General features: G+C 35.2%; 1 protein-coding gene across 2 annotated transcripts; it reads left to right on the top strand.

Moving 5' to 3' along the window:
- Positions 1-3,330: 3,330 nt before the first annotated feature.
- On the top strand, positions 3,331-18,751 carry LOC107780208 (ADP-ribosylation factor-like protein 2). 2 transcript variants are annotated; one of them, XM_016600745.2, is made up of 7 exons: positions 3,407-3,469; positions 4,647-4,746; positions 5,848-5,931; positions 6,030-6,140; positions 12,348-12,510; positions 17,377-17,457; positions 18,509-18,751. In XM_016600745.2, exons 3-7 carry the CDS (start codon positions 5,867-5,869, stop codon positions 18,644-18,646), a joined length of 558 nt encoding a protein of 185 aa, XP_016456231.1. In that variant the 5' UTR covers positions 3,407-3,469; positions 4,647-4,746; positions 5,848-5,866; the 3' UTR covers positions 18,647-18,751. The 2 variants fall into 2 exon arrangements, with proteins under 2 accessions (XP_016456230.1, XP_016456231.1); XM_016600744.2 differs by lacking the exon at positions 4,647-4,746 and having other exon boundaries at positions 3,331-3,469.
- Positions 18,752-19,629: the final 878 nt, after the last annotated feature.

The following is a 19,629-nucleotide window of genomic DNA, read 5'->3' as shown; positions in this document are numbered from 1 at the left end:
TTGTTCTCATAACCAATGATTTAGATATAATTGGAGGCATACAATTTCTGCTAAACCGACTTGGATTTAAACTAGTATTATCAAGATAAATCATCATAATTTATATTCTGGAATTGTGCTCTAATAATTTGAGCAATCAATCTTGCAAAAGCCAAACTGCAAGTTGATAACAAATGCACATGTGACCATAGAATAGATGCATCTATTAAAATCATATAATAGTAAACGGTCCACATGGCAGGTGACTGAGCCCATATATTTATCACCTTTTATTTGTTCTAGAAATCAAGGGATTCAATCCCAACCTTAACTAGTATATCATAAGACTAAGCAGCACAAGAGAATTCTTGAAGAATCTTTTATTTCTTCAATATATGCCAATTTAATTCTCAATTAATTTTTCGCATCATAATTGAACCGGGATGGTTAACCGGTCATGCCAACTAATATTTGTTCAGTAAACCTCTAGTTTACTTGCGACATTATGATTCCATCATCATGCTTATATTTGTGTAGTATAAATAGAAAGAAAATCAGGTAACCTTTTATATTTACCTGTTATGATTATAGAAATATTTTGTACTACAAGATCTTTTATCACACCATTCATATGGTAAATGTCTCTTTCACGAAGAAAATTATATCATAATAAATTGTCATGGTCAAAATCATCATAAACAAAATTATTTCTTGCTTTAATTTTGCCTTTAATAACATTTTATAAGGCACAACAAAATATATATTTTTTGGCGTATCACATGTGCGCGACCAATAACATATTCATGTAACCACACAATAATATTTATTCTCTTTATTTTACTCAAACCTCCCTTAGAGGTGAGTTATGTGGTATTCATCTAATCATGCATTGTATGTCTTTATTCATTACTTTTATCACATATTGTCACATTCACCTTTAGGGATGAGTCTGCATTCTCAATGCTTATCACAAGTCACATTCTTTTAAAGGAATGGATCATAATCAGCGGCGTGCTTTATTATTTTTCATACCAATTTGATGGTAAACATTGCCTTCATATTTTTAAGGAATATTTTGAGAACCCTTATTATTCTCCTTTTATAATCATAGTGATGATTATTATTATTTTGATCTTTGGAACACCCACGTTCATTGTTCAACCACTTGTCTTCATTCAGACTTATTATGCGCCGCTACCACATTCACTTCAAGAATGGAGCAAATCAAGTGGGACAATATTCATGCATTTTCATGAAAAATATATTATTTTTCTTTAGTTATCATTATATCATCAATATGGTATAGTGAGACTCAAACCCAATATCTTACCAATATAAAGGCATGTTAAACCACAATGAATTGGGATTCAAACCCAACTCTTATCATCATGGAGCATGGGGACTTGATCCTGATGTCTTACCCTCATGGTGCATTGCGACTTGAACTTATTGAAGTTGATATCATTAATAGCAAAGGACAAAAACAATTTCAAATACGAAGGAAATGCTTACCTCTTGAGTTAAACTCTTCATAATGTCATTTGGATATAATTCAAAACAATAGACTTTCGTTTACTCAAATATTGAAAATTCACATGTGGTGTTTGTTGCAATAAGCTTACTTCAAGATGAAAGTGATATGACCAGAACATTAAGGAAAACTTATGTATCAAACAGAATAATAGTACTACTAGTTACCATGCACTTTTGTGGAAACTAAGTATTATGCTCTCTAGAAAACAAAAGGATATAACAGAACCTTTAAGTCAATCAGGGAATCAAAAAAATAGTGGACAAATCTCTGTCTACTATCTACTACTATATGCTTTCCATATAGAAATGATTCAACATGTTAATTTGATAAAAACTATCATCAATGAAAAATTTGGTGTAGTACATACTTCTTGTACTAATATTTTATCTTATCAAAATAAAATAGTTACGAATATTATTATTATTATTATTATTATTATTATTATTATTATTATTATTATTATTATTATTATTATTATTATTATTATTAATATATAATCATTATACTAGGCATACTAAAATCATATTATAAGGTAAAATTAACCATAAGCATATATAATAAAATATCATTTTAATTTTGTAGATTATTTAGTATACCGCAAGCCACCTATTATTTAGTTCATGAAATGTTAACAAGGTGACATCCTTAGCAGCCACATAAATACTAATTTTCTAATAACCAGACAATTGCTTATTCTAAATAGTGGTACAAACTTATCTCGTTAAAAGCTTGGACTTGTTGCTGTAGCAGAAAGATGTGTCTGTAATATTACATATCTTTTTGAATAAAATCTGGATAATTTTGACAATAGATCATCGAAATATATCTTACCATAAGTGGAATTCAACCTTGAGGTTAGAGACTTCGTGCTGATAACGTGTTATAAAATATAGCTCAAAGTAACAATATAGAACAAGGAAAAACAAGCTAAGAGATATAGAGAGAAAGAGAGGGGAGATTTCTTATTTCTTCTTCAATTGTGTGTATTTTCCTATCTATTACAAGGCCTTTATATAGGCATGAAAAGTGAAGAAAAATATGTCATTGAATATGTCATTAAGCATAGAAATATGTCATTGAATATGTCATTAAGCATTTGAGAAGATCATGGAAGAAGAGTAGACATCCATCATAATTTGATTTTTCTTATAACATGAATGAGATTACGTTGTTACTACAACTTTTGAATTATGACTAATATTTTTGCACAATTTGATGCTTTTTGTGTTTGGTGGACAATTCTCTCTAATTGGTGCTATCTATACCACATTTAATTTTATTATCTATACAAGTGTAAGGTGTGAGCCTAACTAGCAAAAATAAAAATAAAAATAAAAATAAAAATTAAAAAAAAAAAAAAAAAGCTGCCGCCCCCGTCACAACCATGCTCATACCCAAATCGTTTCTACTGGATCATGTGAACAGATAAGAGGACTTTTAGAGTTGTACTGAAGGTACTATTTATTTGTTTTCCTAGCTTTTACAGTTTATTCCTCTTTACATTCTTGATGTCCTAAAATTTTTCTTGCCGTAAATGGGGGAAATTAGCTCTCCAGTGAGGCAAAATCTGTGCATGTGGATCTGAGGTTGCGTTACACTATTATTGCATATTTTATTTTCTTGAAATTTATTCGGAATTCTACTAAAATTCATTCGAGGATTTTGAAATTTATTACTTATACTTATTTAACTAGTTTTTTTATTAACTTCCTATCAAATCTTTTATTTTTTCACAATTTTCGTCCGTCAGAGTTGGTTAAATATATGTGAAAAATAGGATCAAGTTGCTCATTATTATACTTAAGGGACTAAATTAAATCTATCCCAAACATAACCAACCGTTTTTGTCATTTTGTCCAATAAATTACATATCCGACGATCAAAGTTACTGTTTTTCACTCATACATTCAACTCTGCTTCTCAAAGCTCGCCGCCGGCGATTTCCGCCTGAAACCGGTTTGCTTCTTCTCTTAATCTTTTCTATTTACTTTTAGGCTTTTCCATTTTCTTTCATTTCTTATTTTCTCCTTCATTCTTTTTTTGTGAATTAACCAAACACTTACTCTAATTGCTTTCCCCCAAGTGCGTGGTTTTACCTAGGGTTTGAACGAAAATCATTTTTAGTTTTTGATTTTTCGAAATTTGCTTAGTTCTGTCACTGTTTTTCTGACTTCTCTTTGTTAAAGAATTAAGCTGGTGAAATCTGCTGTTAATTATGGTTGAAATGTTTGTTTAGATTACAAGAATTTCATTTTCTTTCTCTTATATTTTGTATTGAAAATGTGTGTTTCAATTGCATATTCTGGCACGCATCATTTAACTTCAAGCAAATTCAAAACAATATACCAGATCTGGTTTGTGAATTTGCAGTGGATGAATAAGTGATTCGCTTCTTCATAATCTCCTCCACATTATATGTAATTATGCAAATAGTCATACCTCTTTCTTTGTAGACTGTATTTTTCGCCACGCCTAACCGTCCCCATTGAAGGATGTTTTTCCCCAAGAACTCTCAAACATCCAGCCTTTTCCAATTGGGTTCTTAAAAAGCTTATTTTTTTCCATTTGGGTTCTTGAAAAGTTATAGGAGAAAAGCTTATTGACTAAAGATCAGGTACTGAAGGTGGATGCTTAACAGTGATTTTCCTTGTGTTTGTTCCATCATATAAAGCTACATATATTTCAAATTTTAGTATCTAATTTGGTTTTTGGCTTTTCATGGTCAGAAAATCAGGACAGTTGCTTTAGCTTTTTGCCCTTAGTTATCTGGGTTTTTCATTAGCCCTTCGTTCATTTACCCGTTTTTTCCATGTTCTATATTCTCTTGCATTTTGATGGATATAATATTGTTAACTTAAACAAACTTTTCTTCTAATTTCCTGGCTTTTGTGCTCTTCATTTGCTTGCATTTAAATGGATATACTGAAATGACTGCACTTTTACTAGTTTTTTTCTTTCATATATGTGTCCCTTATGTTTATCAATTTTTTCTTTAGCTTTTTTGCGCTGAATTTTGGGATACAAACTGCCCTTTTGTGGTGGACTTTTGCTTGTGAATTAGTCAGATCTATTTTGTACTAGTTATTTGTTTGGTTTCTTAAAGCATTGGAACTTAATTATCTGCAAAATGCAGTTTCTTTGCTTTTCTTAGGTGTTATTATAGAGACATTCTATGCCTCATTGATCCAGCAAAACTGGGGGTCGTTTTTGGTTTTATTCTCAAAAATTATAAGGTCCGGAAGATCTTTCACTTTTCTAGTGTCACCAAGTACAGCTGTTTTCTAACTTGCTTTTACATGGGGGAGGGGAGGGGAAAAGAAAGATTTTTGTTACATTTTTTGCCAATGGTACCGAAAAGCACTATGTTCAATGGCTAATGGAATGATCTTTTTGATCCTTTAGGACACTGTTTTAAGTATTGTATATTTGGATTGATTCTGAGAAGGAAAACAAATCTACCTCATTTGTTATTTTATGAAAGATGAAAAAGAAAAATGAAAAATTAGCGGAGAGAATTTACTGCCACATAGTAGTTTGTTTCCCTTATATATTATATAATGAGCCAAAACATATCATTGGACATCACTACTGTGACAGATTAATTACTTGTCTTATTTTTAGTGTGTGTCACGATCCAAAACTCCCAACCACGGGCCGTGATGGCGCCTAACATCCGCTTGCTAGGCAAGCCAACATTAGCTAAACAGTTATTCAGTTTAACAATTTTATAAGCAGATTATTAAGAAATAAGACTGAAATGCTTTGAATACATAATAATCCATATACGTTGTCTAGTCTAACCCCAGAAACTGGTGTCACAACTCACAAGTGCATGAGCTGCTAAAAGTACTACAAACAGAGTCTGAAATAAAAATACATTTGTCCGAAATAAAACAAACAATAAAACTGATAGAAATAAACAGTAATCGATCATCAAAACTCAAGATTTCAACTTTGAAACTCATTTTTCAATTTTTCACATAATGCGTCGGAACGCCCTCGGGTCACCTGGGACCCCAACCAAACATGCGTAAAAGTCCAAAACATCATACGAACCTACTAGAATTGTCAAAATATCGATCGAAGTCATTTACCAAAAGCGTTGACCGTGGTCAACTCTAGTCTCATTTTAAGTCAAAAATCGCATTTTCTTCAAAATTTCACATATATACTTTCCGGAAAAGGACACGGACCACACACGCAAGTTATGAATCATCAAATAAAGCTATAGGAGGTCTCAGAACATAGAAAAAGAAGCTAGTACTCAAAACGACCTACCCGACCGTCACATTGTACATGTCAACTTCTATTAATGAATGTCAAACTTTTCCTAGGAAACTAGGAGCAAACACAATGGGACTTCTCAGCCTTATTCGAAAGATCAAGCGAAAAGAAAAGGAAATGCGCATCCTTATGGTGTAAGTCTACGAGCTAACACTTCTTAACCTGTGGCATTTGGAATTATGTATGCATCGGTTATTTGTTTACTATTTGCTTAATTCTGTTTTTCCTATAGGGGTCTTGACAACTCTGGTAAAACAACGATAGTTTTGAAAATAAATGGGGAAGACACAAGTGTCATCAGTCCGACTCTTGGCTTCAACATCAAAACTATCACGTATCAGAAGTATGATTTCTCTGTTTCCTTTTCTCTGTTTTCGTTTCTCAGACTTCCTTGCCTCTGTCCTGCTTCAATAAAATTTAAATAATATGTTGGTAATTACTTATTGTTGTTACTCAGTTACCGTAACCTACATGTCCAAGATGTACTTTGTCAAGCAATGTTTGTGGTTAGCTGGATATTTTGATTATTTTATTCCATTAAATTAGGATGGGGTCATTTAAATGGACAAGTCTGAAATTTTTTTATTGGAATGAAAGATTGGTAAAAAATTTCTTGTTGGTCAATAAAATTTCTACAGTTACTTATTATAAAAAAACCTCGTTGGTCACATAAACTAATCACTGAATTGGGAGTAGCCCACAAAAGCCCACTCCTTTTATGGCAGGTTATGGGGGAGAACAAGGGGAGTCATCTAATTCCAAATTGGGATTGTTATTAGGGCATGTTGAGCACGTGGAGGATTTAGTTTTAAATGGACCGTCTCTTGGGGGTAAAGAATTGGAATTGGGCCGGGCCAAAAGGCAGGAAAGTGGGCCAGACCAAATTTTGTGCCCTTTTCCTCCTCTAGAGCCCAGACCACTGAATATAGTGGATTCTTTCCTCTTTGAGATCGAAGCTAACCAAGCTTCGCAGTCATGCGGTTCTTTATCAATGGTGGATTCCGACGAGGTTGCAAAAGAAGAGGTTCATGTTAGTTATCAGAGTCAAAATCTTCTACGAATCTCTGAAGGAAAAGAAAAAGCTTACTATGATGCAGGACCGGATATCGAGGGAGCGGGAATAGAAAACCAAGAAAATTCTGGGTTACAATTAATTCTAGTGGAACCAGTGTTTTTGAGAGCGAGAAGCGCAAAAAAGCGACAGGGGCTCGCCTCGCTTCAAAAACGAAGCGCAAAGCGAAGCGCACGCTTCATTGAAGTGAAGCGCAATTCTTAAAAAACATAATGTAAACCTTGCAAAGACACAATATAAATAATCAAAGAGTTCAATTTATATATAAGAAAAAAACATAATCAAATAAACTGAAAATAATATATATATATATATATATATATATATATATATATATAATAATTAACTTTATAAATTGAAATACACATACAAATTAATAAATAAAGGCTAAAATACTAAATAAAAAGAATAAAAGGAAAAATAAATCGTGCCTGCCCTAGCTGTGAGCAGACGCCTGGACGGGAACAAGAAGAAGAAAGAAGAAAGAAAAAAAGGAGAAGGAGAAGAAGAAGAAAGAAGAAAAAAAGAAGAAAAATTACCCGGAGTATTGGAGGAGGTTTCTGGCGACTTGAACCCTAGCAGTACTCAACAACAATTGATTTTGGGAAGAAGAGAGAAATGGTCATTACTTTGGTCTTAGGGATATGTTTTGTATAATAAAAAAACAGACCCAAACTTTTTCTTTTAAAAAAACTGACCTCTTTGAACAGAAGCGAGCGATTCTGCGCTTCTCGCTTCAAGGTCGCTTCGCGCTTTTTCGACTGAAGCGAGCGCTTCGTGTGGTCGAGTCGCCTCAGGCATGGAAAAGCGAGCAGCCATCGCTTTGCGTCGCTTCTCGCTTAAAGCGATCGCTTCGTCGCTTTTTAAAACACTGAGTGGAACAATCTCAACACTGGCCAATTGAAGATGTCCAACCGCTAGATATCCAGATTCAGATGGCTGAGTTAGAAGCTTCATTATGGGTTCACCGAAATGCCATGAAGCTAAGCAAGCAGTTCGGGGTGGACTTTCAGGGATGTGAATGGGAGGCGTGGTCTCTATTCATGAAATTGGACAAGAAGAGGCACGAGAAACGAAAGGAAACTAGTGGCTCTAACCCATATACCCCAAAACAAAAGGGGGTGAATGAAGTCAAGAATCTACAATTTGGCATCAAATTCAAAGAAAGTGGATCAAGGAGCAGGGGAACAAACAACTCTACCAGTTCTTGATGAATGTACAAATTATCTCATGGAACGTGAGGGGTTTGAATGATTTTGAAAAGAGAAGGATGATAAAATCTTTAATGCAAGAATGGAGAGCAGATATCTATTGTTTTCAAGAAACAAAGATGGAAGGGGAGTATGGTGCGGTGGTTAGGTCTTTGTGTAGCAACAGATGGGTAGACTACGTAGGTTTTGAGTCAAATGGGAGGAGTGGAGGTATTCTAATTATGTGGGACAAAAGGGTGTGGGCCGGGGAATTAGTTAATACTGGGTTACATTCCATCTCCTGTAAATTTTCTTCTCTGAATAGGAATTTCTCTTGGTTCCTTACTGGGGTCTATGCCCCAAACTGTAGAAGGGAGAGAGAGGAGCTTTGGTGGGAACTGGGTGCGATTAAAGGAGTTTGTGAAGGTGCTTGAGTGGTTTGTGGCGATTTTAACACTACTAGATGCGCTACTGAAAGAAAGAATAGCAGGGGTATTACCAGAGCTATGAAGGATTTTTCAGAAATTATAGAAGACCTAGAGCTTGTTGACCCTCCTTTATTGGGAGGTAGGTACACTTGGGATAGGGGAAACAATCATGATTGTTCTTCAAGAATTGATAGATTCTTGTTTTCAGCTGAGTGGGATGAGAGTTTAACAATATCAAACAGTCTCTTCTTCCTAGAATTGTCTCTGATCATTGCCCTATTTCTTTGAAATGTGGGGAATGGGATTTCTCAAAATCTTATTTCAAATTTGAGAACTGGTGGATGGAAGTGGAAGGGTTCAAGGAGAGGGTGGCAGGATGGTGGAATTCCTTTGAGATCACTGGAAGGCCAGATTATATTCTGGCCTGTAAACTCAAAAAGTTGAACGTTAAGTTAAAGGAGTGGACTGTGCTTAATGGGGGGAGCTTGAAGAGGAAGAAGACTGAGCTTTTGAACAAAATTCAAAACTTGGATCTTTTGCAGGAACAAAAACCATTAAATGAGGCTGAATTACTTGAGAAGGCAAGCTTGCACATGGAATTCTAGGAGAATGCAAAGAATGAAGAGATATCTTGGAGACAAAGATCTAGAGCTATATGGGTGAAACAATGTGACAAAAACACCAAGTTTTTCTATAAAATTGCCAACTATCATAGAAGATCCAATCATATAGATAAGCTGGAGGTTCAAGGGGAAGAAATTACTGAGCCACATGGAATTAAAACTGAGATAGTGTCTTTTTATCAGAAACTATATGCAGAAACAGAAATCTGGAGACCAGATTTTATTCCAAGGTGAATGCAGCATTACAGAGGAAGATAATGAATTGCTACAAGGAGAATTTGAAGAACAAGAAGTGTTTGAGACCTTGAAGCTATGTGCAACTGACAAGGCACCGTGCCCTGATGGTTTCTCTATGGGGTTTTTCCATAATTGCTGGAAGATTGTGAAAGAAGACATCATGCATCCCATCAGAAACTTCCACAACAATGAATATTTTGAGAAGAGTTTCAATGCTACTTACATAGCACTTATTCCAAAAAAGAATGGTGCTAAGGAACTCAAGGACTTCAGACTAATTAGTCTTATAAGAAGCATTTACAAGATCATTTCCAAACTGTTGACAGAGAGGCTCAAGGAAGTGGTGAACAAACTAGTAAATGGGCATCAAATGACCTTCATAAGAGGCAGGCAAATCATGGATGCTTCCTTGATTGCAAATGAATGTGTGGATTCCAGACTTAAAGGGCAGGTTCCCGGAATTCTCTGTAAGCTTGATATTGAGAAGGCCTATGATCATGTTAATTGGAACTTTTTACTCAAAGTTTTTCAGGATATGGGTTTTGGTAGGAAGTGGATCAACTGGATATCTTTCTGCATCAGAACAGTCAGATTTTCCATTTTGGTGAATGGTTCTCCAGAGGGATTTTTTCCTTCCGAGAGAGGTTTGAGACAAGGGGATCCCTTTATCACCTTTTCTTTTCCTCTTTGCTATGGAAGGATTGAACCAAATGTTAAGAAATGCAAACAACAATGGTTGGCTGAAAGGTTTTAAAGCTTCAAACATGGAGGGAGATAGAGTGGAGATCACCCATCTTCTATATGCCGATGACTCTTTAGTTTTTTGTGAGGCAAAGGCAGATCAACTAAAATATCTAAGAGTCATTCTTGTTATATTTGAAGCAGTCTCAGGGCTCCATGTAAATTGGAGGAAGAGCATGTTGTTCCCAGTTAAAGAAGTGGATGATATCCAGGCCCTAGCAGCTATACTGGGATGTGAGGTGGGTTCTCTACCAACTATATATTTGGGTTTATCTCTAGGCTCCAAGAACAAAGCTCAAGAAATATGGAATTGGGTTCTTGAAAGATGTGAAAAAAGGCTGTCAACCTGGAAGAGCCAGTATTTATCCTTGGGTGGAAAGGTGGTATTGGTTAATAGTGTCTTGGATGCATTTCCTACATATGTAATGTCTTTGTTTCCCTTACCAAGCAAGGTGATGAAAAGAATTGATGCACTAAGAAGGAGCTTTATATGGCACGGAAATAGAGAGAAGGAAGCTATTCATTTGGTTAACTGGAATTCCCTTATCACAAGCAAAGACAAAGGGGGTTTGGGCATTAGGAACCTTAAAGCCCACAATTAGAGTTTACTCTTGAAGTGGCTTTGGAGGTACAATCTAGAGGCTAATGCTTTGTGGAGAAAGGTAATCTGTGACAAGTATGGACAAAATGGACTATGGTGCTCTAACTCTGTTAATAGTTCACATGGGGTTGGGGTATGGAAGTCAATCAGACTTCACTGGAATACTCTGGCTGATAATACAACCATAAAGGTTGGAAATGGAAGGAAAACACTTTTCTGGTTAGGACATGGTCCTCTCAAAGAACTTTTTCCTGATTTTTTCAGCATTGCAACATCACCTACATCCACTTTAGACACTGCCTGGGGTCAGCAAGGATGGAATGTTACTTTTAGAAGGGCCTTGAATGATTGGGAATTAGAAAGGGTTGTAAATTTCTTTAATATCTTGGAACAATTCCAAGGTCTTGGAGAAACTGAAGATAAACTATGTTGGAATCTTTGCAGGAGTGGGAATTTTACGGTCAGATCCGCGTATACTCTACTCGCTGCTTCAAACCAACAGTTAGAACAATGGCCCTGGAGGAATATTTGGAAAGTAAAGGCACCTTTTAAGGTGGTTTTCATGGTTAGTTACAAGAAAGGCTTGTCTAACCCAAGAGAACTTGAGAAGAAGAGATTTTCAGCTATGCTCTAAATGCCTATTATGTGGTACAGCTATAGAAACTAATAGCCATTTGTTTCTTCATTGTCCTTTTACTGACCAACTGTGGCAACTGTTTCTTAATATTGTGGGCCTTAAATGGAGCATGCCAACTAACACTTGTGATCTGTTGAAGTGTTGGAATTACAATGGGGGTATAGTGAGACAGAAGAAATGGTGGCGATTGGTTCCTGCGTGCATATGGTGGACAGTCTGGAAGGAGAGAAATTTAAGAACTTTTGAAGACAGAAGCAATTCTTTAAAGAACATCAAGATGAAATGTTTACTTTTGTTTTATTTCTGGTGTAAAGAAAACTGGGTAGAGGAGGCAGAATCTTTAGTAGACCTGATAGGTGCACTGTAATCTTAGGTTGTCATAGCTGGTTTCTGTTTCCTTGTAAATATGGCTTGGCACTGCTCTAGTGCTGTTTTATTTATTAATATATATGCTACCATTATCAAAAAATAAACTAATCACTGAATTGGAATAAAAATCAGGTGAATATCGAGAAGGCGTACCATTGAATCATCAAGTTCGTTCAAAAAACATCATCACATACTCTTAGTTAATTTTTACCTTTGAGTTACCTTCTACGGCCTTGGTTTGTGGTATTGATCAATTAACTACGCTTTAATCCCAAATCAGTTGGGCTCGGTTGTATGAATCCTGTTATGTCAGTAGACTATGTCTATATTGTCCATCGACCTACTAAAACCGTCCTCTTTTATTATGCTTGGTTTGGCTATGTTTTGCGAAATAGGTGGAGTTCTTGGTTTTATGCTACCAGACATTAAAACTTCTGGGGCTTACTCAGTGAAGTCCAGAGTCCAGGCAACTAGGTTAGATGAACTTCGCTGAAGCAAACAGAGTATGACAACTTGTAATTTATGTCTTTGAAGTTACCATCTGTAGTGCTTAGATCATTTTAGTGGTTTAAGTGCCTACTGATTGATTTTTGTCGGAATTGAGACTTCTAAAATTTCAAAATAGTTGATAGGTTAACTTAACATTCTGCAGGTATACCCTCAATATTTGGGATGTCGGGGGTCAGAAAACGATACGTTCTTATTGGAGAAACTACTTTGAGCAAACTGATGGCTTGGTGTGGGTTGTGGATAGTTCTGATCTGAGAAGGCTAGATGACTGCAGATACGAGCTACATAATCTTCTGAAAGAAGAGGTACATATCATACTAGTTCTCTTTTCTGTTGTTGAACCTTCATCTACTCCCTGAAGTGAAAACTCCAAAAGTATTTGGATTTTCAGGGTGGTTCACTGATCCAATATTCCCTAGTCTCTTCTCTGAACCAATGTCCTCATTTGTTTTTATTAAGATTTAGCCATATGAATATGAATGCATATATGAATATTAAAATGTGGTATGTAGATCTGGACATTGAATAGTTAAGACTGTTTGTTTTTCAACATATGAATATGTATAATTTATCTATATTTAAACATAACAAATAGACAATTCAAATAAAAATTGCTTAAATATTATTTCAATAAAATACTGGAGAAAATACCAACTTGAATAAAAATGACCATTATTTGAGATAAATTGAAGTATTTAAAGATATAAATGAGTATTTTATGTTGATCCAATCATTAAACTATCTGAACTATAAATAAAATTATATCAGTAACAACAATTTCTGTAACAAAGAATATGCGGATTCAAATCAAATGTTGTAGGTGCTATCATTTCAGTTTCAAACTTCATCATTGCATCAAGAACCTCATGAAAGTACTTGTGAACCGTTTACCGAAGAATGTTGAGATCTTCTCTTAATAACCACAAAACACTCATTCTGTCCTATAATGTTGACATAGCCGAACGTATGCATATGCGACATGCACTTCAATTCTATAGATTGTCAATTAGAGCCCAACTGTAGTTCTAACGTATACTTTTGACCAGATAAGGATGATGTTATATCTTGATTTCTTTGATCATGCTCTAGTCTAAAATTACTTCTAAGGCAATACAAGCACATCAACAATAATATTTGATCGTCGATATCCATGTCGAATCTATTTTAACAAGGAGAAAAATCAATAAACAATAGTAAGCACAACATGGTATATATTGTAAAAACATAAAAAATTAAAGAAGCACAATAAAGTGATTATAAAAAATTATTCTATACTCATGAAGCATAACAAGGACGGTAAAAGTATATTTGACAAACAAAATATGTTCAATAAGCATAATATAGTATCACAAAGTTCCATAGTAGATACTAGTTGGAAAATAAATAAGGAAAATGCTAAATAAAATCAACATCTAATATAATTCCAACTACTTAGCAAGATCAAAGCATTCCCATTGTTTCCCACGGTCGTGACCCGACTTTCTAATTTGTCGACCTCCATTTTCATCCATGCTTGTCTATAGCTATCACCTTCACAAAGTATGCTAACAGTTGCACTATATAATGGTTCTTTCCATCCAAGTCCCTCTAATTTTTCCATACATTCCTCAACGTTAGGCGTCCTATTTTTTTTAAGTAATAGCTCCAAAGCAGTACTCATTTTATCATCAATTTCGATTCGAGATGATGTGCTCTTTCATTTCTTTCCCGCATTTTTCCTTTCTATTGGAACTGAAGATTGAGATGGAGAACTAATAGAAATTCCATCATTTTTGTCATGTAGTAGATCTTCAACATCATCAAGTATATCTATATTAGTAGATAAAGATGAGACACTAGGTCGGGGAGTTGTACAGCTGGGACTCCAACCAAACCCTCAAAAAGTGCTGTACGAAGATCCAGGAAGGTAGAGGTGAAGTCTTCAGTGTCTTGGCTTTTGGATGAGCCTATATCCAAATATATAAGGTCATACTTTTAGTATGCACCTCAAACCATTTACAGAAAAAGAAGCATTTACTAGATAATGAACTAACCTTTATGTAATCATCCTACTCACTTTTAGACATTAGAATGGTATTGGTTACAGAAAAAGTGCTCTCGTGGTAAGCAACCTCCACTTCCAACCAAGAGGTTGTGAGTTCGAGTCACCCCAAGAGCAAGGTGGGGAGTTCTTGGAGGGAAGGATGCCGAGGGTCTATTGGAAACAGCCTCTCTACCTCATGGTAGGGGTAAGGTCTGCGTACACACTACCCTCCCCAGACCCCACTAGTGGGATTATACTGGGTTGTTGTTGTTGTTTTTAGTTATTGGCAACCAAGATTGATACTTTTCTCTTGAATAATCATAATGATTCTTCATTTGCTTTTGGTTAACTTTAAAACCATGAGAAGTCTCCAGAGCTAGCTTAACCTTGTTCCATGAATCCGGCTTCAAACTACTTCCAAGTCTCCAGTTTAAGGATACTTCTTGAATACAAGTTTCTAATAAAGTTTTTACTATATCCATATATCTCCAACTCTTAGATTTTCACTAGATTCCATATCTGAAATATATAATTTTAATGATTATTGCAGATAGACTAACACAAACAAAAGTAACAAAACAGAACTAATTAGGGAAAATCAAACTAAAAATGAGCTTTATATTTAGAATATAGAAGCAGACAAAAATTTACTAGTAGTCTCTCACATTCTTGCACTTCTTTGCTAGACTCACTATACCACGAGAGCTTAAGAAAATAGAGAGCGAAGGATGTATGGTTTTTGTTGTTGAGAGTGAACACAAGATTAAAAAAAAAAATAGCAGTCTTTGCTGAAAGCCAATATGAAACAGAGGATTAAAGAGTATGAAGAAGAGGGAATGATGTAAACTTCGAGTTAACTGAAATTTTCATATATAGATAGTATCTCTCTGCAAACTCTATATCAATCAGGAACCCCCAATGCTTACGAAGGAAATCAGACCCGACAACAAGAGAACTGTTGTAATATTAGATTATAAAATTCATATACATATGAATGATCACACACATGGAATACCTATATTTCCAACTATTGAAATATTGTTCATCAAAGAGAGCCTAACATGCATATAGGATTCAGCTTCTTTTTCTTTTCTATTAGAATTTATTTCCAACTGGGTAACATAGATAAGGTTTCAAACAAATCATTGAAGGCTTTAAGATTTCCAGCATATCTACTTCACAACAGATATTTATGAATTTCTTTTGCACTTCAATGAATCAATTAAGATTTGGGTAACAAAATTTCTCAGAGTTCTTTATAAAAGCAGGCAGTCACCAAGAATATAGTGAATTTGACAAATTAACAGACAAAGTACCTGTAAAAGGTTTGAAATCTTACCAATTCAATTCTTCAAGAGGAAAGGATTTGGGTAGCCGATTGATAGTTGGAGAGAGAGTGGAGAAGAGGTGTGAATTTTCTGTCGATATGAAGAAAAACGAAGCGTGAAGTTTTCGGAAATAAAAGAAGTGTTTTTTTAAAGGGTCTGAACACTTTTAAGATTAGGTTATAGGTCTGACCGATTCAGACCAATTCACACCTATTCAGATGTTTTAAAAGTGAAAAACCAATGCACTTAATGGGCTGAGATCTGGACCATTCAGATTCAGACCCCCATTAAGTGCAAACAAATGAGAGTTAGTCTATTAAGCTTTGACAATGATCTATCCATATGAGTGTATCCAGGGGTGGGAGTCCTTCCTAAATTTTGCCAAATAAAGGGTATAACTTATTACAATTTTTCTTGCTGCTATAACCCAATAGTTACATATTCTTTTTCTTAAGATCTACATATTTATGTTTTTGGTTCATACAATGTTTATCTGGGGAAGCACCACCATTGAATATGCGCTTCTTCATTGGTTCTTTTACCTAATGAGATTTTTCTGATTACGGAAGTTTTGTTACATCATGAGGTATGTTATAAGTGCTGCATTTTGTTAGGGGGGCAGAAGCTCTTGCTTCTTCATATGGAGTTGTTGATACAGCTTGTTCATAATTCATCAAAAAATACTGCTTGTTCCTTTTTAGCATGGGTTTAGAAGGCCTATTTCTAATGCATCACTGGCTTGAACACTTGACACCTCTGCAGTGGGTACACTACCCCATGCATGCTTATGTTTCGTGCTGCTAACCTATTTCATACTGTCAAGAAACGGGGAGTGAGTTTCTGTTATGGTACATAATACATGCTTATTTTTTATGCTGCATACATATGCTATTTCTTAGTGGTCTATATGCAAAATTAACGAGTCAAATAGACATGAGGATGGGTTTTCAGTTAATTCAAGTGTCAATGGTCATCCAAGCTCAGACTTTGCTGTGGATATGTTGCTAGCCACTGCTTATTATAACACTTAATTGAATATTTTGTTATTCTCGAATTAATTAGCATTAGCAATCATTTCTCATATCATTTTCTGGTGACATCCCTTTTTGCTGCTTAGTTCTCACCAGTTTATGCAGGCATTCCTCCTCTGGGGAGGTTAGAAGTAACAGATGGTATCTCTTGGTTTGATGAAAATGGCAACCCTCCTTGACATGTTACTGCTTCCTTCTGCCCTCAGCCAAAACAAGCATACTAGTAATAGCTAAGATGTTGTCTGGAGACTTATTTGTTTGGCTATGAAAATGACTAAATTGTTCGCAAAAACGTATTGTAGCTATTTGATAGCAGAGCTGCCTATGCAAAATTATTAGTGCTAATCATTTAGTCGCATTTTCCATACTGGTGGCACAATTTGCATTTTTCCAAGTGAAACCCTCAGATCATCGTGTTATTAACGGCAGGATAAGATAATCCTTGGTGTTGGCTTTTTTTGGATTTGCTTGACGTATGCATTAAAGCTGTCATTTTAGTTAGTTTACCACATTGTTTTGTTTTTCATATTTCTTTAGAAGTTATTCATCTCTTGAAGCACTTCACTACGTGAAACCAGGAGTACCTATAACTTGATTATTGCAGAAAATACTCTTTCATTATTGTTCATAAAAGTAACAGTTCATTTCTGGTGATGGTGAGGCTTGGTATCACTACTAACAAAATAGAGCGACAAAGAAGAAACTTGCAATCTTGAGCTTTACCATCAGATATTATTTTACTCACTATTATTTGTTCAGTATCCTTCACTATTCTTTTCTTCTTGGCAGAGGCTATCAGGAGCATCGTTATTGATATTTGCAAATAAGCAGGACATACAAGGCGGTCTTTCTCCGGATGAAATAGCAAAAGTAAGGATGCTTCTTATTATAACTTAAAAACTGTGTCGAGTGAACAATGAAGTAGAACTCTTATTCTTGAAACTAGTAAGGAATAGGGTGCTATCAATGATATCCTTAACAATTAAGTGAGATTCTTTTTTGTTCACTTGAACTATATTTTACTAATAATGAAGTAAAGTTATGAACTGATTAATAGCTTTCTGCATTATATTCAGCCAACCCTTCTGTTGCACAACAGAAGAACGGTAGTCTTAGGTTATAGCCTTGACTATTCATGACACAACTCAACAAATGCAAAAGCACTTACCACATGCTTATGATGTTTAAGCCCGACTCAGTAACTATTTACAACTTTTCCTTAGACTTTGTTGAAAGTGGATGGATTTAGCCCAGGAATGCTCTTTGGGTCCATGATCAGTGAAGATCTTATGTTATAATCCAATGCGGCAAGGCAAAATGTAACTAAAACTCTCCGGATTTATGAAGCAAGTATTTCGTTTTATCAAATAAATAAAACTTTTCTCTGTAGCTTTGGAATAAGGATGGTCTAAGTGCTTGCAACTCGTGCTTTCACATTACTGTCTTAGTTATTGTCCTCTCCCTTAAAAGTTTGTGGTGTCTCATGAATCATGAAGTCTTACTTTGCTACATACAAAGAATAAATTGACCATGCATCTTGAACGTGAGCTTTTCTTTTTATTGTTATTCTTTTTTTCTAAAAACTTTATTCATTATGATTTTTTGAACCATGTGCATTTAAACTAAATGTACACTTTTCATTAAATGCTAGTTTCCTCTTTTGATATCTTTTGAGAGCAGCTTCCTCATTATTTCTAAAGATCCAAATAAGAAAACTGAGGTACTGAGAGACCAGGAAAGTAGCTTTTTTCTGGTCGTGGTTAAGAAAGTATGAGTAGGTAGTGTTCAAATAACTTCAGCTGGCTATTAACTTTCTTTCACATAGATCCTTGACCTATCTATTTTTCTTTTGTGTATGGCCATTTATTCCTAAAGTTCTGTTTACATTCAAACAGAGGGAAAATAACTTCTTCTGATTCAGGTGCTTAACCTGGAGGCCATGGATAATAGCCGGCACTGGAGAATCGTGGGATGTAGTGCATACACCGGAGACGGGCTACTTGACGGATTTGATTGGCTGGTACAAGACATTGCATCACGGATCTATATGCTTGATTGAGTAAAGTTTACATTAAGATTTTGATTCATTCAAGATAACCTTTCTAAACACCTTTTTATGTACCATTTGGAATACATTTGTGGATATAAAGATCAAATTTCTGTACGAGGGCATTTTACTCGTGTTATTGCTCATTGGTGCATTGCTCAAATGACACCATTAGTGAGGAAAATTCTTATAAGACCTTCCCAATATGGCCAGAGTATGTTATCCACTGTCCATCCTGCCCGTGTCATATTGGAGCAGGTTGCACGAGCTTCTTTTCTCTGGAGGGAGTCGGAAGGGAGCTTTTTAACACCTCTTAGTTGGCTTTTCTGGCGCGAATCGGGACCTGTTGGGCTAGTGGGCTTCAGATATCGGGAGCTCTGCACAACTAGGATACTTCCACGCCTAGAGCTCTAGGCTTTGTGCGTGATCTTGATTTTAGGAAATTACATGCTGAGATCTGCAAAAAAATCCAAGGTCTGAGAAATGTACCCAATATGTCTATGAATTGGGTTGTCAAAACTCTCGAATTGCTTCGCTAGTCAGCATTAATGAGACAATTTGTTGGCTAATTTCGTCAACCTATTAGCAGTCCAGTAGGCAAAGAAATATAAACTTCTGATGGATATTTTATATAATATCGCCACCCTTAACAAAAATAAGCACACCAACTTCTTTTCTATTTGAAGCTTGAGAAACAAATAGGACTAAGAAAAACACTTCCACCCTCGTACTTGATCATGCTCAACTATGCCTTATAAAAAGGATTAAGCGATCGCTGCAAGTATAATCAGGTCTAAAAGTCCGCAGTCAAATACTACAGAGAACTAAGGTTTAGCTATAACTGATCACTATCACAAAGAATACAAATTCGAACAATTTTTTGACTTAAAAAGATAAAGATTTTTATTTCTAACTAATGAACTAACAAATATTGAAGTAGTAAAATTATCAGCTAACGATACTAAGGGTTGTAGACAAGATTGGAAAAGCCTAGA

This window comes from Nicotiana tabacum, chromosome 9, assembly GCF_000715075.1.
Source record: "Nicotiana tabacum cultivar K326 chromosome 9, ASM71507v2, whole genome shotgun sequence".
Taxonomy (NCBI): domain Eukaryota; kingdom Viridiplantae; phylum Streptophyta; class Magnoliopsida; order Solanales; family Solanaceae; genus Nicotiana; species Nicotiana tabacum.
This window is presented reverse-complemented; position numbering and strand designations above follow the sequence as displayed.

Coding starts and splice junctions, on each gene's coding strand:
- LOC107780208 (XM_016600744.2), top strand. CDS start 5,867: ATGGGACTTCTCAGCCTTATTCGAAAGATCAAGCGAAAAGAAAAGGAA. Junction 6,141..12,347: donor AAAACTATCACGTATCAGAA/GTATGATTTCTC, acceptor AACATTCTGCAG/GTATACCCTCAATATTTGGG. Junction 17,458..18,508: donor CTCCGGATGAAATAGCAAAA/GTAAGGATGCTT, acceptor CTTCTGATTCAG/GTGCTTAACCTGGAGGCCAT.